Source organism: Schistocerca americana, chromosome 5 (assembly GCF_021461395.2).
Source record: "Schistocerca americana isolate TAMUIC-IGC-003095 chromosome 5, iqSchAmer2.1, whole genome shotgun sequence".
In the NCBI taxonomy this organism is placed as follows: domain Eukaryota; kingdom Metazoa; phylum Arthropoda; class Insecta; order Orthoptera; family Acrididae; genus Schistocerca; species Schistocerca americana.
The window spans coordinates 171,171,846-171,195,429 of record NC_060123.1 but is presented as its reverse complement, the minus strand read 5'-3'; the positions used below and the strand labels follow the sequence as shown (position 1 = coordinate 171,195,429).

The 23,584-nt window shown below is 38.9% G+C and overlaps 1 protein-coding gene across 1 annotated transcript in view; it reads right to left on the bottom strand.

Moving 5' to 3' along the window:
• LOC124615479 (protein bicaudal D) overlaps nt 1-23,584 on the bottom strand; it is a 121,116-nt gene that overhangs the window by 65,381 nt on the left and 32,151 nt on the right. Inside the window, exons 8-10 of the mRNA XM_047143403.1 lie at nt 19,462-19,635; nt 8,069-8,288; nt 181-423 (exon numbers count right to left, since the gene is read on the bottom strand). Coding sequence (XP_046999359.1) covers nt 181-423; nt 8,069-8,288; nt 19,462-19,635 — 637 coding nt within the window. The remainder of the gene's footprint in view (nt 1-180; nt 424-8,068; nt 8,289-19,461; nt 19,636-23,584) is intronic.

Here is a 23,584-nt window from a genome sequence, read left to right as displayed (position 1 = left end):
TTATCATACAATATTTGCTATGATATTTACTGTAACTGTTGGAGCAAAAGCTAAAAGAGAAACCTGACAATAAAAAGTACTTCACATCACCAAAATTTAGTAATATTGTGATCATATGTTGTTATAAAATAAAACAAAGGACATTACACAACATGGCTCTTGCATAGAACATTTACGTACCTTCTGAAAGGCCTCCATGCATTCCTTTCATTTTTGAAAGCTCTATAGTATTTTCAACTGCTGAACGCAAATGCTTAATCTGATCTGAAATGGTTGCAATATGTTTTACCAATCCTGTTGCTTCATTTAAGCTCTCTAGGTCTTTGAGAGGGACATCAGTTTTCAAACGGCTACGCAGAACCTCTATCTTTGACATAGCATAGTCTTCTTTGCTTGCGTCACCTTCACTATTTGTAACCCCACCTATAAGAAGTTAAAAAAAGTTAATACTAATTAAGATAAACCAGCCTACAAAATATTACATCACAACTACAAGAAAGGCTATAAGGCCATTTCTAACACAAACTGCAAATTAATGACTGAATACTGATCAAAGAGATGCACTTAGGATCAACATTTGAAGACAGTATAGAAAGAATGCCCAAATCTCACTGGCAACATATGTTTCAGGATCTCACAGAAGTAAACAGAACTAAATCAATATATACATGAAAGGAAAATCTAGCATGAAACATAATCCATGAGCACACAACACTGCTCACAAAGGAGAGTGCTGAAATCGTGTACTGACTTCATGGCACTCCACTTAAGTTACCTCTGTAATCAGTCAGTAAGTCAAGATGTATTTCTTAAAATATTGAAATAAGCAACACTAATACCCACTTATAAGCTAAAGATAATTGTAGATCTATCACCCATTTTTCCTTTGTTCTCAAATTATTATTATTATTATTATGAATTTTAAAAATTATTTCTGTTGTTGTTGTTGTTGTTGTTGTGAGAATGTAGTTGGTAAAAGAATATTGAATCATTTTTCTGAAAATAACCTGCTCAGTTTGCCTTCCACAAGCAGTTCGCTAAGCAGACAGCAATATTTAACCTAACAACGCAAGTTAAGGTAGAACTAAAAAGGAAAATTACTTTGTTGGCATTTTTGGTGACCTTGGCACAATCACAAAAATCTCAACAATAGAAAACATAATGCATATTGACAAATGATACCACAGGAATGGATCTAATTTCAGGGCGAGGAACGATTAAATATGTACACTGTAAGGTTTGGTACTTGGTCCACTTTTATTCTTGACCTACATGACTGATGTTCCAAAGATATTGGAGGGCTCTTCAGAAACTGTCATGACACAAGAATATTAATAAAGGGCCCAAACAAATCAATACCAGAAACTTTCTAGAGAATAATGGAACAGGCTCACAACTGATTCACAGCCAACACTTAACTCCTGATTTTACAAAAACTTGTATTACGCAATTCCAAACAAATAGAAATACTTTGCAGGTCCTGTAAGTAGAGATCGAAGGGCACACATAGGACGAGATGTGTGAAGCTTCAAGGCACACAGCAGATTATTAAACTTAGGTGGCATGAAACATATGGACAAGTCAACCAAGAAGCTCAGTTCTGCCTGCTTTGTACTGAGAAATCTTTCGCATTGCACTGACTTGCAGATGAGACTGATAGCATACTTTGCATACTTTAACTCAATATTGTCCTACAGTATAACTTCTGCAGCCGTGTAGCTACAGTGAAAACAGTATTTATTCTACAGAACATGCAGTATGAATATTATGTAAAGTTTACAACCAAATATCTTGTAGAATATTCTTCAGGGACTTCACTATTATTACACTCATTTGCCAACACATTTACTTCCTAAGAGTGTTTGTGGTTTATAGTAAAAGTGAATTGTCAACTGTGCAAGTCATGACGACAATGCTAGAAGTAAAAATGACTTCTACATATACTGTGTCCCCGTTCAGTTAATGATTTATTGAAATTATTCCCTCTCTATCAGGATAAACAATATCGATCAGACTTGACGATTTTAAAACTGAAATTTATAAATGGTTATGGAATCACCATTTATCATTATAAATAAAGTATTTAAAATGATGTTCCTACATGCTTTACACTTTTCAATCAAAAACACTTGAATATAAAAAGAACATCTCAGAAAGAATGGAAGCTATGAAATATAATATGAAACAAAGGGTGAAGTGACAAAAGTATGTTAAGGGAGCATGGTTTTTTCTTGTTTTGGAGTCTCATCATTTCATTTGGGTTGATTCTCATGCATTGAAATGGCCAGCAAAATTTATTTTCAGAAGGATGCATGGATTTTAATGTTCTGTCAACAACAAATTCACTGCATGGAGCACAAGCTTAGATTCAGTAAGGACCTATTCCGGCATGCATGTTAGGCAGTTTAAGAAAACCTCAGAAAACTTACATCTTGATGGCTGGGTTGAGGGGGGGGGGGGGGGGGAGGGGGGGGGGGTTATGAACTGCTATCCTCCTGAATGCAAATATAATTTTAACAAGGTCATCAGGGCAATCTAGGATACAACATAGACTATCCAGATGAGCTTATTCAACATTCTACATAGGCATGACTGCAGAATATCCATTCACTCATTGGCATACTCAGAATTAAACAATGTCCATTACAAAATTATTTTATCATTTCACTTGAGCCATGGCGAGCTGGCGCCAGTGTTATTTTATTCATGTACCATTGTACAAGTGAAGTCGACAATAGCTTTGACAGTTAGATCCAGGCAAATTGTCTACAAGATACCCTTGGTGTTAAGACCGTATCTAAAATCAATGTAGGGATCCATACCTACTCTCAATATGTGGGAGATCAGACTGGTACTGAATATCTTTCCTACCCCCATGAACCATGGACCTTGCCGTTGGTGGGGAGGCTTGCGCGCCTCAGCAATACAGATGGCCGTACCGTAGGTGCAACCGCAACGGAGGGGTATCTGTTGAGAGGCCAGACAAACATGTGGTTCCTGAAGAGGGGCAGCAGTCTTTTCAGTAGTTGCAGGGGCAACAGTCTGGATGATTGGCTGATCTGGCCTTGCAATACTAACCAAAACGGCCTTGCTGTGCTGGTACTGCGAACAGCTGAAAGCAAGGGGAAACTACAGCCGTCATTCTTCCCCGAGGGCATGCAGCTTTACTGTATGGTTAAATGATGATGGCGTCCTCTTGGGTAAAATATTCCGGAGGTAAAATAGTCCCCCATTCGGATCTCCGGGCGGGGACTACTCAAGAGGACGTCGTTATCAGTAGAAAGAAAACTGGCGTTCTATGGATCAGAGCGTGGAATGTCAGATCCCTTAATCGGGCAGGTAGGTTAGAAAATTTAAAAAGGGAAATGGACAGGTTGAAGTTAGATATAGTGGGAATTAGTGAAGTTCGGTGGCAGGAGGAACAAGACTTTTGGTCAGGTGAATACAGGGTTATAAACACAAAATCAAATAGGGGTAATGCAGGAGTAGGTTTAATAATGAATAAAAAAATAGGAGTGCGGGTAAGCTACTACCAGCAGCATAATGAACGCATTATTGTGGCCAAGATAGACACGAAGCCCATGCCTACTACAGTAGTACAAGTTTATATGCCAACTAGCTCTCCAGGTGATGAAGAAATTGATGAAATGTATGATGAGATAAAAGAAATTATTCAGATAGTGAAGGGAGACGAAAATTTAATAGTCATGGGTGACTGGAATTCGAGTGTAGGAAAAGGGAGAGAAGGAAACATAGTAGGTGAATATGGATTGGGGCTAAGAAGTGAAAGAGGAAGCCATCTGGTAGAATTTTGCACAGAGCATAACTTAATCATAGCTAACACTTGGTTCAAGAATCATGAAAGAAAGTTGTATATATGCAAGACTCCTGGAGATACTAGAAGGTATCAGATAGATTATATAATGGCAAGACAGAGATTTAGGAACCAGGTTTTAAATTGTAAGACATTTCCAGGGGCAGATGTGGACTCTGACCACAATCTATTGGATATGAACTGTAGATTAAAACTGAAGAAACTGCAAAAAGGTGGGAATTTTAGGAGATGGGACCAGGATAAACTAACTAAACCAGAGGCTGTACAGAGTTTCAGGGAGAGCATAAGGGAACAATTGACGGGAATGGGGGAAAGAAACGCAGTAGAGGAAGAATGGGTAGCTCTGAGAGATGAAGTAGTGAAGATAGAAGAGGATCAAGTAGGTAAAAAGACGAGGGCTAGTAGAAATCCTTGGGTAACAGAAGAACTATTGAATTTAATTGATGAAAGGAGAAAATATAAAAACACAGTAAATGAAGCAGGAAAAAGGGAACACAAAAATCTCAAAAATGAGATTGACAGGAGGTGCAAAATGGCTAAGCAGGGATGGCTAGAGGACAAATGTAAGGATGTAGAGGCTTACCTCACTAGGGGTAAGATAGATACTGCCTACAGGAAAATTAAAGAAACAATTGGAGAAAAGAGAGCCTCTTGTATGAATATCAAGAGCTCAGATGGAAACCCAGTTCTAAGCAAAGAAGGGAAAGCAGAAAGGTGGAAGGAGTATACAGAGGGTCTATACAAGGGCGACGTACTTGAGGACAATATTATAGAAATGGAAGAGGATGTAGATGAAATGGGAGATACGATACTGCGTGAAGAGTTTGACAGAGCACTGAAAGACCTGAGTCGAAACAAGGCCCCCGGAGTAGACAATATTCCATTGGAACTACTGACAGCCTTGGGAGAGCCAGTCCTGACAAAACTCTACCATCTGGTGAGCAAGATGTATGAGACAGGCGAAATACCCTCAGACTTCAAGAAGAATAAAATTATACCAATCCCAAAGAAAGCGGGTGTTGAAAGATGTGAAAATCATTGAACTATCAGTCACAGCTGCAAAATTTAACGTGAATTCTTTACAGACGAATGGAAAAACTGATAGAAGTCGACCTTGGCGAAGGTCAGTTTGGATTCCGTAGAAATGTTGTAACATGTGAGGCAATACTGACCCTACGACTTATCTTAGAAAATAGATTAAGGAAAGGCAAACCTACATTTCTAGCATTTGTAGACTTAGAGAAAGCTTTTGACAATGTTGACTGGAATGCCCTCTTTCAAATTCTAAAGGTGGCAGGGGTAAAATACAGGGAGCGAAAGGCTATTTACAATTCGTATAGAAACCAGATGGCAGTTATAAGAGTCGAGGGGCATGAAAGGGAAGCACCGGTTGGGAAGGGAGTGAGACAGGGTTGTAGCCTGTCCCCGATGTTATTCAATATGTATATTGAGCAAGCAGTAAAGGAAACAAAAGAAAAATTCGGAATAGGTATTACAACCCATGGAGAAGAAATAAAAACGTTGAGGTTCGCCGATGACATTGTAATTCTGTCAGAGACAGCAAAGGACTTGGAAGAGCAGTTGAATGGAATGGACAGTGTCTTGGAAGGAGAATATAAGATGAACATCAACAAAAGCAAAATGAGGATAACGGAATGTAGTCGAATTATGTCGGGTTATGCTGAGGGAATTAGATTAGGAAATGACACACTTAAAGTAGTAAAGGAGTTTTGCTATTTAGGGAGCAAAATAACTGATGATGGCCGAAGTAGAGAGGATATAAAATGTAGACTGGCAATGGCAAGGAAAGCGTTTCTGAAGAAGAGAAATTTGTTAACATCGAGTATAGATTTAAGTGTCAGGAAGTCGTTTCTGAAAGTATTTGTATGGAGTGTAGCCATGTATGGAAGTGAAACATGGACGATAAATAGTTTGGACGAGAAAGAATAGAAGCTTTCGAAATGTGGTGCTACAGAAGAATGCTGAAGATTAGATGGTAGATCACATAACTAATGATGAGGTATTGCATAGAATTGGGGAGAAGAGGAGTTTGTCGGACAACTTGACAAAAAGGAGAACATGTTCTGAGGCATCAAGGGATCACAAATTTAGCATTGGAGGGCAGCGTGGATGGTAAAAATCGTAGAGGGAGACCAAGAGATGAATACACTAAACAGATTCAGAAGGATGTAGGTTGCAGTAAGTACTGGGAGATGATGAATCTTGCACAGGATAGAGTAGCATGGAGAGCTGCATCAAACCAGTCTCAGGACTGAAGACAACAACAACAACAACAACAACAACAACCATTGAGATTGATTGTGGTTGAGCTCAGCTATCTTTGCTTTTTGCGTGTCTTATCTTCCTGGTTGGTGGGCGAAGGTTGTTAGCCTTCGACAGGTAACCCTCGAGATCTCGTGACACTCGCTGGGAGATGAACATCAACGCCTGCCGAACGAGCGTGATGACCATTATATGTTGTGCTGTGAAACTGGCCGGGCATTTTGGTGACATGGGCAGCTTGGAGATACAAGTTCTGTGACTTCACTGGGGACAAAATTTGAAGTGAAGCGGTGAAGCTGTGGAACCCACTCCTTTGTATTGTGTACGTGATATGAAGTAAGTGATCGTAATTGTGTTTTGTTGACTGATGTGCTCAGAGGCATTTAAATTTTATTATTATGGTGAGACTTTCATAGTCATAGTCGAACTTTAAGAGGGTGTGGAAGAGTTCAGTTGGCCTAGTTAAATGGTGGCCGTTATTTAAAAGTTTTCTCAGAAGTTTTACTAGTGCTCTGTGTTTCTAGTAATCAAATGATCTTATTTTGGCATTTTCAAAGCTTGCACTCTGTTAATACAGTTGTCCGTGTGTAAAATGCTTAAGGTCAAAGTTACGAATTTGTCAGTAGCGTAATGTGTTCCTTTATACGTTTACCCATATATCGAGTCAAAGGTTCTGTCGAGTGTTTCTATGTTTCTATGCTTCAGAGTTATTGGAATGTCTTTGCGATTTGCACAAGAACCTTTGATTGTGCCAGTGCCTTGGCTGGGAGTGAAATGTCATCCCAGGTCTAGGCCTGGCAGTGTTTAAGAACCTGGCCACTACCGGGAGTTGTTCACATACCGGCTTCCACAGTTTAGTATTTATCTTACTTCTACCAAGGTGGGTGGGTTAAGCTGGTAGATATAAAAAAAAATTGTTCTTATATGAACCTGTTTCCTTAAATATTAGTGACTGACAACTGGCTAAACTTTAAATTGCATAGCATCTGCCGAGTTCCTTGCGTAGTTCTTTGTAGTAGTGTTTTATTAACAGGTCTGAGCATGTGAACATTCATTTGTTAAGATCAGTGTTTCTGCTGTAGTTTTTGTTATGTAATGATTCTATCATGTTATGTAATTGGATCTTAGCTTGGCACTAGTGTTGAAGTGTCATTAAGTCCTCCTTTATTGGTAACTGTTTTCATTATATGTATTTTGAGGGAAATCCTATATGGTAGTTTGAATTTCTGAAGTTTGTCAGTAATTCTGTTTTCTTATAAGGGAAAAGAAAGTGATGGGTATTAATGCCCGGCAACGTTAAGTTTGTAATTGACCTTTTAACACGTGCTGCTTTAACGGACTGAAATAGTAAGTCTATATGGGTATTTTAGTGAAGAATGTTAAGTGTGGCCATCTTAATGTAATAACTGGTTTTGAGGAGTTTGATGAAGTGGCTATGTGAAGTAATTAATAAATTGCTATGCTAAAGGTTTCTATAAATGCCTGGCACAGTAAGTTTTTTATAACTTTCTCTTAAGGGACTGTTTATTTGAGTACTGAGTACGCTGGGTTTCTAACTGTATTTGCAAAGTTTTATCTAGTGGCTCATCCACAATTTGTAATTGTCAAATTCCTTAAAAGGCATAATGTCAATAAACTGTCTTAATTATAAATTGTGACTACCAACCATGATCCCATCCCGCTTCCTCTTTGATGGTATCCAAGATATGATGGTAAGTACGAAAAGGGATCCACGTACCACCACTCTCAACCAATCATCTCCCTTGACCTCTTGCATATACTATCAAGTACATATGCCTGGCGTACATGTTGAGTGAAATGAAATATTCCAATTTCTTAATTAAATACCCCTAATTCACCTTCTTACACAAGTTTAGCATTTGTCATTTGAATATAAGTCTTGAAACAATGTGCAAGATAGAAGAAACTTTTTGAGTGAATTCTACTTACTGGCTGAAGCACCCCCTTTCTTCTCATGGTCCAGCAACACTCTGCTTGGTGTCTCTCCATTGACAGTGCAAACATGATGATAAAGTTGTGCAAGCTCATCTGATACTGCTTGGAGATCATTCTGGGCTGAGTCTAATGAGGAACCAGCTTCAGATGCCAACTCACCAAGAAGCCGTACATCAGTCTGAAGTTCCTGGGTTCGCTGCTCAGCATCTAACAACTTGAACAAAAGTGAAAATCAATCTGTGAATAAGAATTAAATAACACATCTAATACAACCTATGCAAACAGGTTTTAATTCATTATTATAGGTATTTTTAGTGGAATAACAACTGTCCCAACACTAACACTAAAATCATTCTGCACCCACAATATTAATTTTAAAAAGTTTCAAGTTGCAACTATGCTCTTGTTCTTTTTCTAACAAAAGGCTCCGCTCCAAATTTAACCAAAAGAGAGAGAGTAATTAAATGACATTGCATTATAGCAATTATGATTTCCCTTTATCCAAATTGAAGTAAAACACATTCACAATACTAAAAAAAAGAAATTAAACAATATCTTACATTATTTTGAAGAAGAGAATCATGTACTATAATTTCTGGATATGGCCAGCAGTTTGTTCTGCCTATGTGTACATTACAATATATTTTACCTCAGGCAAAGAAACAAAGGAATAAGGTTCAAATCCCTATCCAGCTATTCAGATTTAGGTTTTCCACAAGTCACTTCACACAAATGCCAGGATGATAGTTTTGACACGCCACAACTGACTCATTCTGTAACATTGTCTAGCTGAAGCTTATAACACATGCAGCTTATAACACATTCGGTCTAAACCTAGTTTCCTAAGTTGATTCCAAGTTTTGGTGCTGTTGCTGAGAAAAGAGGTCCATATTTGTGTTCATTTAACATCTCAAAGCCTCTTACTCCTCCAGTCATTTCTACAGTCTATTTTTCTTCTTCTGTTTCCAGTCCCACTATCCCAGTTGGTATTTACATGTCCATTGACTGCTACCTACGATCACATTATTTCTGTTACCGGAATTACTACTACTGGGATCTTTTCTTTATAGAGCAGACTGTCACATTCATTCCACTTCTAAAGCTCTCTCAAAAGACAGAATTCCTGGTTCTCCCCCAACCTTTGCAACTGTTCACAAACATCACAACAAAATGCTAATAGCCTTGTGTTACAAGAGAAAATTATATTACTAACATCTACAGTCAAGATGCAAATCACTACTTCGAAACTGATTACATCTTTTGTGCAACAAGAAGTTAAAGGATCCTGAAATACTTAGAAAATGAGAATTTCACAAAATTCAATGGCTGATGCCCTGAAATGACTTTTCAAAGGTTTATGTAGCACATTAAACAGTAAAGTCGTAAAAAATATTGCATGCGTTTCAAACAAACAGAAGAAATTTCATAAGATTACTCACAACAAATCATGCTTAGAGAACAATAATATAATCCTTATGAAACAAATAATTGAGCTCAAAAAGTGACTGAATATGAAAATACTGCAATAGCCTGAACTCAGGAATCCAACCTACCAAAATTCTCCTTCCTACAATCAATTAAACAGGCAAAATTACTTCTATACTTGGTGTTCTGAACAGGGGGTAGGCAGGGGAGGGACAGGAACAGAAAGAAACTTCATCAAACCAAACAGAGTACACCGGAACTCTTGTAGTTTCTAAAAGGCTCATACTAGAAAGAAAGAGAAGACTGAAGGGAGTTAAATTGGATATTTGCTGTAAAAATACCTAGTAACATAGTTCGGAAGACTTTTACATCTACTCACCATAAAAAAGCTGTAATATTAATTAGATAATAGGTAAAGACAAGACAGAAATATTTAATACTCATCATAGAATAGTTGGACCCTTTTCCTAATTTTATTACAGCAACAATCAAATAGAAAACTACTTCTGGAATACTGGTCCAGCTAAGCTACAACTTCAAGATAGCAGGCAGTGAATAAGACGAAGAGCTACAGAAAATGTCTCTCTAATGCCTAGTAACCAAGACTTCAAAAGAAAATACTTAAAATGTACAATAAAATACACAGCTGTTTGAAAAAAGTGTCCCATATTCCTACAGGGGGTAATACTGGTTAAAACTAGAAAAAAATTCATATATTTATAAATAAAAGTTTTTTAAGTAAAAGCAGTCTAAGATGGAAAGTAAGTTTTTAATATTTATTAATCAGTTGACCAGTTTTGATCATGGTATGATGATCTTCAGAGATGCACTCCATGATGATGGCTGGAGAAGTGTGGCAAGGAGCAGCCCACTATGTAGTGTTGGTAGACACTAAAGTGAAACATCACCTGATAAATAAATTTTAACAATGTGCATTTGATCTTTAAAAACTTTTATTTTAATTTCAAATGCTGTTTCCCCATGACCAATGTTCCTACAAGTACATGTCCAGAATTCAATAATTATTGAAATACAAGCCATTCTTCTTGTGACAAGCAACGTGAAACAATCGATGGTAAGACCACGTTACTGTTGCAGACCACTGTGCGAGGAATTATCAGCACTACTGGAGAACGTTATCCTTGTAGAAAGACTATAAGCAAAATTTATGCATGATGGGACACCTTCCTGTTCTCTATGGATCATGCACAGTTCCTCATTGCAATGTTTCATGGATGATTGATTCGTCAAAGTGGTCTGATAGCATGGCCTTCCAGTTCACTGAACCTGAATACAATGAACTTCTGGCTACGTGGCCATTTAAAGGCACTGATGTATGTCCAATCCATCAAGAATATGCAGATATTACAAGAGCACATGACCAATACATGTCGTGCAATCTGAATGGAGGCATGTGCATGATCCACTGAGGAGAAGGGCTGAAGGCTGTACTGTAACCACACCCGACACTGCTTATAGTGTCTACATCTGTGTAACATACAGAGTTAGTTAGTTAGTTAGTTGGATGTTCCGTTGATCAATAACATGGTACAGTAGCCATTATGATGTGGAATGTGTCAAGTGCACAAGAAATGCAAATATGAAACAAGATTTTTTAATATACAGTGTTAAAGATTAATATTTTTATTATTTACTCCATTCCCTTAAATGGCACAACATGCATATACGATATTTACAGATTTATTTATTCCTGTTCAAGAATTCATCTATGGAACAGAAGGAGTTGTCAAGGAGATATGATTTCAATTTATTTTTGAAGCTATTACTGCTGTCTGTCAGACATTTTATTTCATCTGGTAATTTGTCGAAAATTTTTGTAGCCGCATATTTTACCCCTTTCTGTGCCGAAGATAGGATGAGTAAAGGATAGTGTAAGTCTTTCTTTTTTCTGGTATTATAATCGTTAATGTCACTGTTGTTTTTAAACTGGTCCATGTTGTTGAGAACAAATTTCATTAGTGAGTAAAAGTACTGTGAGGCTGTTGTAAGAATTCCCAATCGTTTATAGAGATGCCTACAAGATGTGCGACTATGAACCCCACACATTATTCTAACCACTTTCTTTCGAGCAGTGAATACTTTTTTGTCTAAGTGTTGAGTTACCCCAAAATATTATTCTGTATGACATCAGAGAGTAAAAGTATGCAAAGTATGTTAGCTTACTAATTTCTATATCCTCAAAATTGGCAATTATTCTGATTGCAATGAGAGGACAGACTGGCCCATATCTCAACAGTCATTGATTTCTGGACATGACATTATGGGAGTTTTTCTTCTAGTTTTAAACAATACTACCTCCACCAGATTTTTTGTAAACACACTGTACAGGTCTGATCAATTTCTGGATATATCGACAATGTCAGCATTTATATATCTGTTAAAATGGAATGAAGATACGACAAAATGAAGTTGGCTTCAATCTGAAGGTTAATTTGAGTATCATTATCTTCATGTAGCATGATCCCACTGGAGGTGATATGCCTGTGCCTTCCTTTGGCCTTTGAACTGACTTCCTGAGCTAGTTAAATTGTGGACTCCAAACAGAAAAAAAGTCTTAAGACTGACCATGGATCAAGCCCATGAGCTTTGGATCTGTAGTCTGGCACGTTATCACTGAGATGCACATAAGCGCATGATATAGTCCTCAAACTCCAATACATTACTCCACAAAGTTCATAGAATTACTAGATAGGGAGCTTGATGACTTAAGTCTTGCCGAAAAGGGACAAATTCAGTTTCTACCACCCACAGTCCCATAAAGATACACAGTCCCATAAAGATATGCATTATTGAAGAAGTAAGCAACGACTGCTAAACAATCAGCCGAGGCTGAAATGATGGCTTCTGAGGTGATATTTAATAGAATTCATAATTAAAAAATCTTATTGCAATGTATGAAGCGAGAATCTGATAGCTAGATACTTCAGAAATTTAAAATTTTTTTAGAAAAATTCCTTCTTATGGTCTGTGTTATTGGCCACAAGTTTCTGGGTGGAAAGGTAAAGAAAATTCTGAAAGACTCAATAATGAGATAAATGTTATTCATATGACCTGGTGTGGCTAACTGTAGTATACACCGAGCATAATTTTATGCGGTAAACTCAGTGATATGAAGAAAGGAAGTGAAGTAGATCAGGATGTAATGTCCTATTAAAAATGAGGTCACTAGAAAGTGAGTACAAGCCAGGAATGGACAAGGACAGGAAAAAAATAACTATGTCTTTTACAAAAGAACCATCCTGAATTCACAGTAAATAATGTAATGAAGCACAGAGACCTAAACCCATACGACCACAAAGATTTCCGCTTTGGTCCTCCAAACTGTAAGTACACTTCTTCATCATCGTGTGACTCTGCTCTGTAAATTGGTGATTTTCAAGTCATAATCCTTTTGGATGGTTTGATGCTATCCTCCATCTTTTTCTACCTTAAGTTACTATGTGCACCTCTAGACAGTTATTACAAAACCCAACATTCTTTATTATCTGTTTTGCATACTCTGGTCTTGGTCTGCCTCTATGATTCTCCTACCCCCAGCACCAGCACCACCACCACCACCACCACCACCACCACCACCACCACGTTAAATGTTTCTCGAAAGCATTGGTGAACTAACCTGATAATACATGTTTACATAAATTCGAGAAAAAAAACAAAACACTGTCAACAAACCGGAAAAAAATTTTAATTGATTGTGTCTTTCCCCAACCTTTATTTGGGCCACTAACACACTGTAGTAGCTATTGTATAACTTAACAAAGATTTACTATAATATTTATTGAATTTTTTAAAACTGGACTTTTTTCTCTCTTGTGCTAAACATATTTGTTTTATGAATGTGATGCCACATGAATAAACAAATTACTAACGAAACAACAATCATTAGCAGCACTTTACAGGTTACTGAATGTTATGAGGCATCTGAGAACTATAATAAATGCTTATCCTAATAATGGTCATAGCTGTGGAAGGTTAATGAGGTAATTTTGCTTTCTTTTTAAACTAATTCAGTGCTGCAATCACAAGGTACAAAGCTGTGACAGAAAATGCATGAATTATTGTCTTGAAAGGTCCTTTGAACACCTTTGTGTACACATACTGCACCATACTATAATTTTTGTTTTGGACCTGCAGTTTTCAGTATATATATATATATATATATATATATATATATATATATATATATATATATATATATACACACACACACACACATAAATGTTCTACTTATTGTCGAATGTTATTAAGGAAATTGTACAGACAATTTATCATTTCACTGGGCCCCTTTCTCTCACAAGTCTCATCATACAGGTAGAAGTAACTGTTAGAGCTGGAAACTGTTTGTAAGTTGCTATATTACATAAATTCAATAAAAGAATATAAAATAAGTAAAAGTTTTAATCTGCCAGGAAGTTTCATATCAGCACACCGCTGCAGAGTGAAAATCTCATTCTGGAAATCTCCCCCAGGCTGTGGCTAAGCCATGTCTCTGCAGTATCCTTTCTTTGTGGAGTGCTAGTTCTGCAAGTTTCGCAGGAGAGCTTCTGTAAAGTTTGGAAGGTAGGAGACGAGATACTGGCAGAAGTAAAGCTGTGAGTACCGGGCGTGAGTCGTGCTTCGGTAGCTCAGATCGTAGAGCACTTGCCCGCGAGAGGCAAAGGTCCCGAGTTCGAGTCTCGGTCGGGCACACAGTTTTAATCTGCCAGGAAGTTTCATATCAGCACACACTCCGCTGCAGAGTGAAAATCTCATTCTGGATACCTGCATGTTATTCCAAATTGATTTCATGCACAAGTCTGATTCTTGCATCGTACAATGGGGCAATTTTCAAATGACACAATGGTAGTAAAATCTCATTTTTGAACAAAATTGAGACATACCTGGTTATTGCACCAATGCCTTCAAATATCCCACAAACTTATCCCTTCTTCTTGTAAGTGTCTTCCATAGGCTTCTATCGTTGTTAGAACTTTAAAAAATGGAAAATCAAAGATGGAATGTAACAATTAAGAAAAGGATAGTTGTTACTCACCAAATAGCGGAGATGCTGAGTCGCAGATAGGCACAACAAAAAGACCGTCAGAAAGTGAGCTTTAGGCCAACAAGGCTTTCATCGAAAATAAGACCTTCGTCAAAAATAAACACAAATGCAACTCACACACACTTGACCTTAGTCTCTGGCTGCTGAAGCCAGACTCAGATACTGTGATCGTTAGTGTGTCTATGTGTGCATGCATGTTTGTGCGCTGTCTATTTTTGACGAAGGCCTTGTTGGCTGAAAGCTCACTTTCTGACAGTCTTTTTGTTGTGCCTACCTGCGACTCAGTAACCTGTTAGAACTTTTTCATTTTGTATGCCATCTGTCTACTTAATTTTTAACATTCTTGAATAGCTCCACATATCAAATGCTTCCAACTTCTTCTTTTCCAGATTTCCGACAATCCATATTTTGACTCTAGATTTACACTTTAAGGAACTTCGTTCTCAGTGCCATACCAACATTTGATATCATACCAGTTTATGAGGAGTGAAAAGTATTTTGGGTAAGATGTTTCTCATTTCTGAGCACAATGATAAATAGTCGAAGCCCTGTTATAGAATGTGGTTCATTTGTTCCAGTCCATGATGATATTGAGTGATGAGAGTGGGCCGTTCCTTTGCAGTTAACCGTTGGGAGTGGTCGGAGGATTAGGGCTGTGTGAGGACTTGGTCTGGGAGGTAATGCCTGCCTATGAAGCCCTTCAATTTAACCATATCCCTCAATTATTCATCACTGTACCCTGAAATAAGGACCATCCTACACACAATCACTCTGCCCCCTCCTAAAGTGATGTTCCATTGGCCAGCCAGTCTACACAATATACTGGCCCCTCCTTAAGTTATGCCCACTCCCAACCACTTGGTACATGAGTCATGCCCCTGTGGAAGATCCAGCCGCAAGACATATCCAACAAACCCACAAGCTCATCTTCTCCTGGTCCCATGATACATTTATCCTTTCACACTAAAGGCAATATCACTTGCTAGCAGTAATATCAATATCATTTCTGTTGCAATTTCTGAACACCATTTTATGTGGGCATGACTTCAAACCAGCTGTCCAACTGAATTCACAGTCACTGCCAAACTGTGGCCAAGAACGAAACTGGCTTCTCAGTGGCAGAATACACTACTGAGCACAACACGTTCAACTTCAATGGCTGCTTCCTAACATGTGCCATATGAGCACATCTCTTAACCCTAGCTTCACTAGACTAAACAGATGGGAGTCGTCCTTGCAACGTGTCCTCTGCTCCCATAATCATCCTCTTGGCCCAATATCTGCTAGCCTCCTGTTCCATACCCAACTCCACCAAGGCCCAAAACACTAGCTTCACTCAACCTGCACCCACATCCTTTTCTCCATCTCCTTGCCAATTCCATCCGACACAATTTCTCACTTGTAGTCAAGCTGCAGAACTGTAGTCCTAGTCAAGTGCATTTAGCCAGCACAAAGTACCCATAAAGGTAAAGGTAGAAGGTGTGTGTGTGTGTGTGTGTGTGTGTGTGTGTGTGTGTGTGTGTGTGTGTGTCGGGGGGTGAGTTGTAGTGTGAAAAATGATTCGCTCAAAACAAAAACAGCTGCATGAATATTAAAAGTTCAAATGGCAAGCCAGTACTAAGCAAAGACGGAAAGGCTGAAGCATGGAAGAAATTTATAAAAGGGCTATGGTAAGGATAGAAACTTGAAGATAATATTATGGAAAATGCAGTACAATTGAATAAAGATGGGATGCAGGATACAACACTGCAAGAACAATTTGATAGGACACTGAAGGTACTATGTCAAAACAAGGCACAAGCTGTAAATGACATTTCCCAGAATTATTAAGCTCCTTGATAAAATCAACAACTGTTCCATCTGGTATGTAGGATACATAAGACAAGTGAAACAGCTTCAAAATTCAAGGAGAATTTTATGACCACAGTACCAAAGATGGCTGATGCTGACAGATGTGCATATTACCAAATTATCAGTCTCATAGATCATGGTTGCAATATTAACACAAATTATTTACAGAAGAACGGAACTACTACTGTAAGCTAAACTTGGTGGTCGGATCAGTTTGAGTTCCAGAAAAATAACAGAACATGTGAAGCAATACTGACACCATGACAATGTTGGTTGGAGTGCACTCTTTGAAATTCTGAAGTTACCACGGAGCAAGTGTCTGCAAAAACTGTAAGAGTTAATGGAGACACTTGCTCTCATGTTGTGTTCACATTTATTGTCAGCAACTACTTGTATCAGTATCTGGATTGTTTCTACATTTGTGTCCATGTTTACAACTGTTATTCGCTTGTATGTGGAAGAATAATAAACTTTGGTTCATTGTGACCATGCTGTTGTTTACATCTCACAGTAAGATACAACTGATGACAGATGGGATTCCTAGTATGGGCTCCCGGATTGCAGCTGCCTATCCAGTCTTGTGTGAAGTTGTTCACCCCGTTCAGCAAGTTTGGCTGGACAGGCCTCCATGCAGGGCTTCTGATGCCAGTTGCAACTATTTGTCCCTCTGTCACTTCCTTTCAGTATTCAATGGTGCTGTTTTCTCAGCTATGTACAGGCTGTCGCACAGGGTTGTGATCCTGCTGCCCCACAGTGGGATGTGCTACAGCTCTCACATGAAGGACGTTGGGGGCGGGGAGTCTTGCATGTCAAGTTATTGGCCCATTGGCACGTGTCTTGATTAGTCATTGAGACTGATATTATGCATCTTGTCACAGACTGTCCCCAGTGTGCTATCCAATAGACAGCACCGCATGTGATGCTCTCCTCCATGGTTTGCACCCCAACATCTGTGAGAACCTTCCTAAATTCTTCCTGGTTGTTGGTTGTCAATGCTTTCTCTAAATTTTCAGACTTTATCTACTGTCTGTTGCTGTCAGCCATGGCTATGATTCAAGTCCTCTCTGAAATTTTTTCTATTGAAGAATTGCCTTATATGCTTGTGCTGGATAATGGTCCACAGTTTGTGCCTCAAGCGTTCCACAAATTTTTCACTCATCAATGCATTCACCATGTGATTGCTCCTCCGTTTCACCCTCAATCTAATGGTAAGCCAGAAAATCTCTTCCACAGATTCAACATTAAAAATCAAGAAGTATGTTGCAGACTTCTCCACAGACAAAGTACTGACATGCTTCTCACATTCCCACGGGTTTATGCTGGTAGGGGATCAGAGACTGGCGAAAATGCTCCACGGTCACCAGCCACGCACCCTCTTGCATCTGCTCATGCAGCCCCACCACTGTCCGTTGCTGTGGCCCTCGTCGCAGTTCGCTCCTGGCTCCACGGTCTGGGCCTGACATGTTCAGCTGCCGACCACAGTGGATTCTGGTCACAGTTTACAGCTGCTGATGCTGTCACCTCTGTATGGTGTGCACCAGTAATGGGCTGCTGGTATGCCATCACGACCACTTGGATCTTTGCACTACAGTTAGGGCCGTGCGTCAGCCACTGCTGTCTTCGCCTCCTCCCTCATCATCTGTCTCAGCCTCATGGGGCATACTTGCTACGGGGGTACACCTGCCCTCCTTGTAGATGTCACCGCACTGTGTCCTGCCTCTGTTCAAGGATCCAGCAGCCACCCCCCCCCACCCCCTCCCCCCTCCTCCGGCACCTGCTGCTGTGCCTCCCTGCGATGATTCGCTGCCACTGGCAATTCCACTGGCAGCTGGGTTGGTGCCTTCCAGCCCTTCAACACCAACCGAGTTGCCAGCGCCTCCACTGCCGGCACAGTTCCACCATGCAGAGGAACCAGACGTTGAGATGCAACCAGCACCCTTGTCACCAGTCCTCTCTTATGGTACTTCACGGGGGAGCGGCTACTGCGCATGCTCACGGCCGCACCCCTTCCACCCCTGTACACTGGTTCTGGCCCGAAATCTCCTTCCGTCACTGATGTCATCACCTGCGGCATCCGCCGCAGAGGCCATGGGTGTTTCAACAACTGCCCCAATGCCCATATCAACTGAGCATCCTTCCTCCATGAGCAGAGGGGTGCTATAACCCTGTACGTAATACTTAGATATGCATCGCAGCACCAGGTCGCTGGCACGTTACTCTTCAAATATTCCGCCAATGGCATCTGCGTGGGCCGGCCACCAGAGGCTATCTACTGTGGGCCACATGACTTGTACATACAGCACAACATTTTTGTGCTATCTATCAGAGTCCCCATCTTTATATGCTCTCATACTTTGTTCATACTCATGGTCAGAAACTGCTTGTTTCAGTAACCAGATCTTTTTTTAAGTTTGTGCCTAAATTCTGAACTGTTGTTCACTTGTATGTGGAAGAAGAATAAAGTTTGGTTCATTGTGGCCATGCTGTTGTTTGTCCCTTACAGTACGATACATGTAGCTGATTGACAATACCAAGAAGAGTGCTCCAGCAATATAGACAATAAGAGACTTTTTGAAGTTACTGAAGTTTACACTGGTAGATTGGGTAACTGAAATGGGGTACTGAAATGGGGAGGAAACAATTTATGGTGTATCTTGACTAAAAGAAGGAATAGGTTGATAGAACAAATCCTGAGTTATCAAGGTACAATAAAAATGGCTCTGAGCACTATGGGACTTAACATCTGAGGTCATCAGTCCCCTAGAGCTTAGAACTACTTAAACCTAACTAACCTAAGAACATCCCACACATCCATGCCCAAGGCAGGATTCGAACCTGCGACCGTAGCGGTTTCGCGGTTCCAGACTGAAGCGCCTAAGCCACACCGACCGACCAAGGTACAATGCGTTGGTATTGGAGGGAAGAGGGGTGGGAGGGAGTTAAGAAGTTAGAAGGAGACCAAAGCTTGTATACAATAAGCAACTACAAATAGACATATGTTATGCAGAGATGAAGAAGCCATAGTCACAGAATATGACAGAACAATTACCTTATTTTTGAGATTCGTAACTTCTGTTCTAAGTTGCAGTGTAGCATCACTGCAATTTAGACCCTTCTCCAGCTCTTGCAAATCACTGCGCAACTGTTCAATTTCATGGGAAGCTAATAAAAACCACTGCTGATACTGATTAACAATCAGTACCAACTTGTCAATTGCCGAATCCTGAGAACATCAATACAACACTACAATGAGACACAAAATTTTCCAATGTTGATGAACTTAATATTAATCTTCAGCTACTGTAACCTAAAACAGTATTAAAAATACAATTTTACAGGGTAAGGAAGAATGGATTATGCTAACACACTGATGTGAAAAATGTTATGACCACCTGCTTCATAGTGTGTTTGTACATCTTTGGAATGAAATACATAATTGATTCTGTGTGTCAGGGATCCGGCAGTTTCTCCGCAGGTTCATGGAGGTATGTGGCATTAGATGTCTATGCACAGGTCATGTATTTCGCTTAAGTAATGGGCCGCTGATTTGCGTATGCAGTGATGGTGCCTGATAACAACCCAGATGGGTTCCATATTATTTACACCAGGCAAATTTGGTCATCAAGACATCAACATGGGTTCACTATCTTGCTCCTCAAACCACTATATCATGGTTCTGGCTCTGAGACATGGACATTTATACTGCTGAAAGATGACATCACTGTCAGGGAACACATCAAGCACGAAGGAATGCAGATGGTTCTCTGCTGTCAGACGGAGAATGCCTCCCATAGCATAATACTGCTTCCACCAGCTTGCGTAAGTTGTGCACTGCACATTTCACACTGCTGTTTGCCTCAATGACAGAGTTTGTGGAGATGACCATCAACCTAATGCTGCAAGAATGTGATTCACCCAAAGAGGTGACACATTTCCAATGCTCAATGATCCAATCCGGATGGTCCCGTATCCACTGCATTCTTAACTGACAATGTCATTGGGTCAACAAGTGAAAATGTAGGTGTGTTCTGCTGCAGAGCTACATGTTCAACAATGTATGATGACTGGTGTGCTCTGAAACACTTGTGCATGCACCAGCATTGTGCTCTTTCAGCAGAGATTCCATCATTTGTCACCATCTATCCTACTTTACAGAGCAGACAAACCTCTGATCCCCACATTCTCTGAAGAGTCGTGGACGTCGAACCATATGGCGGCTTGTGGTAGTTTCACTGTCCTTCCACCGCTTTCTGTAGAAGCTCACGACAGTAGCACAAGAACATTCGACCAGCTTCACCATTTTTGATATACTAATTCACAGGCTCTGCGTAATAATACTCTGTTCTTCTCAAATCCACTTATTTCAATGACCTTTGTCAAAGCCACTTATTTCAATGGATTTCCCCATTTACGGCACATATTTTCACTAGAGTGATCCCTGTCAGTGTCTGCTCCACTTACACACATTTGTTGCCGCATCAAATGCCCTAAATTCCATCAGATGGCATTCAATGTCACAGTGGGTAGTAATCATAAGACTTTGGCTAATCAGTGTATTTGTTTGTGCTGCAGAAACAGATTTTCATGGAAAATTAATAATAAAAGTTACAACATACAAGGCTCCTTATGGTAATTTGAATTATTTATGAAACAACTCGATGCACTAGTAAACTTCTTAATTTCCAATCATAAATAGGTAATGTTAAGTTCAAATTTTAATTTAATTTTTTTTTTTCAAGTACACCTATTCTAGAGTTATATTTGAGTGTCTCACATGTCTCCTAATCTAGCTCCTCTCACACAATTTGTAACAAGTGTTATGGGAACCAGCAACAATGCTACTGAGAACATCATAATAGTAATACGTGAACATGAAAATTTGAAGTACGAATTTTTCATATTAATTACTTAAAAGTACTTTGCCATAAATGTGCACAAAGAAAGAGTCACATGTGTACGTAGCCATTACAAGTGATGATAGGAAGTACAAGCTTTCAAATTCATAACTCTGATGTACCCTCTCTATCATGCATTGAAATCTCCAGTATGTGATCATCAAATCTGAAGTGCTATCTTAGTAATGAATTCTGTAAACAATGTTTTAAATTGGTATTGTTACTTTGCTGACTTTTCTGTAAGAGTAACTTTGTGGTCATTTGCTGCCATTACCAGAAAATATGAAGCAAGTTCCTAATTTTTAATTTTTTCATTTTGAACAACTACAACTTATTCCCTTAGATTAGATTAGATTAGATTTACTTTCATTCCAATTGATCCGTAGTGAGGAGGTCCTCCAGGATGTGGAACATGTCAGAAAAACAACAATACATGACAAATATTTAAACTAAAACAAATAAGCTAATGTACCATTCCACAGGTCCCAAGTGGAATGATCGTCATTTTTTAATGAACACTAAGAGTCATTTTACAAATACTATTGCACTGAATTTAAAATAAAAAAGTTTTATATTTATTTATAAGGTAAGAAACATGTAATACAACTACTGTAATACTTATTTACAATGAACACATTACTGCACTGAAATGGTGCAGAAGTTAGATTATACTTACACACACACACACACACACACACACACACACACACACACAAATTTTCAGTGAACACATTACTGCACTGAAATTGTGCAGAAGTTATGTTGTACTTATATACAAATCAGTTGGTTTTCCTCAGAAATTCATCAATGGAGTAGAAGGAGTTGGCCACCAATAAATCCTTTAGGCTTCTCTTAAACTGAATTTCATTGGTTGTTAAGCTTTTTATGGCTGCTGGCAAGTTATTGAAAATGTGTGTTCCTGAATAATGCACACCTTTTTGTACAAGACTAAGTGACTTTAAATCCTTGTGAAGATTATTCTTATTTCTAGTATTGATTCCATGAATTGAGCTGTTGGTTTGAAAAAGTGATATATTTTTAATGACAAATTTCATTAAGGAATAAATATATTGGGAAGCTGTAGTTAGTATCCCTAGTTCCCTAAACAGGCTTCTGCAGGATGTTCTTGAGTTCACACCACATATAATTCTTACTGCACGTTTTTGTGCCCGGAAAACTTTAGCTTGGCTTGATGAATTACCCCAGAAAATAATCCCATATGACATTATGGAATGAAAGTAAGCATAGTATGCCAGCTTTTTCATTTTTATATCCCCTATGTCTGACAAAATTCGCATTGCAAACAGAGATTTGTTAAGACGCTTCAGCAGTTCTGTGGTGTGCTCCTCCCAGTTGAATTTATTATCAAGCTGTAATCCCAAGAATTTAACACCGTCCACTTCTTCTATCTTCTTGTCATCTTATTGTACAGGAACAATATTTGTTTAGGCTACGTCTAGAAGGAGAATGCTAATGGGTTGGAATGAAAAATACCAAGCTAGGCAGACACCATTTTTGTGTAGAGAAAGTAATAGGAATGTGGATATTCATAAAGATAATGCAACTGTCTTGTTTTAAGGGAAAAGTAGATCTGCCGGCATTAACACTAAATTTATTTTTCAATGCACTTTATCAAGGACACACTTCAAATGATCCAAGAATTCAAGAGAAATCAAATAATGATTTCAATAACATTCACAGTTACAATGCAGCATTTGCTACGGTCAGTTCTGAGGCCAAAATTTCAGATACAGTGTTAGATGCAGTGCATCACTTTAAGATACTTGATATTTTTATCACAGGCTGGCTCCAAAGATTTCAACATATGGTCACTTGCCATGTCATCCACAGTTACATCTTAATAGTATTGACACTGCTTTTCACTATAGACTGAATGAACAATCAAATCAGTCAAGCAATACTGATAACAATGTAATGCATTAAACTGTTACTGAATAAGAACATGCCCATTCTTTTGTGTGTTCTTTCGCTGCAATGAAAGATTCCTGCACAAGAGTGGAAAATAAAAGTACATAAAGTTGTATGGTTATTACAGTTAATTAAAATTTAGACCTCTGGTGTTATGATGATGCAGTGCAAACTGATGTGGCTGCTATTTTTACAGCTGACGGTGACCCACCACTCTAAAGAAATATTGTGTGTTTTTTAAAAAACACTGGAACAGCTAAAAACATCTCTGGTTTGGATTTCCTAACAGACACACTGGGTGACATGCTACTTTGTTCCATAATACACTAAACACGTACATTGTGAGAC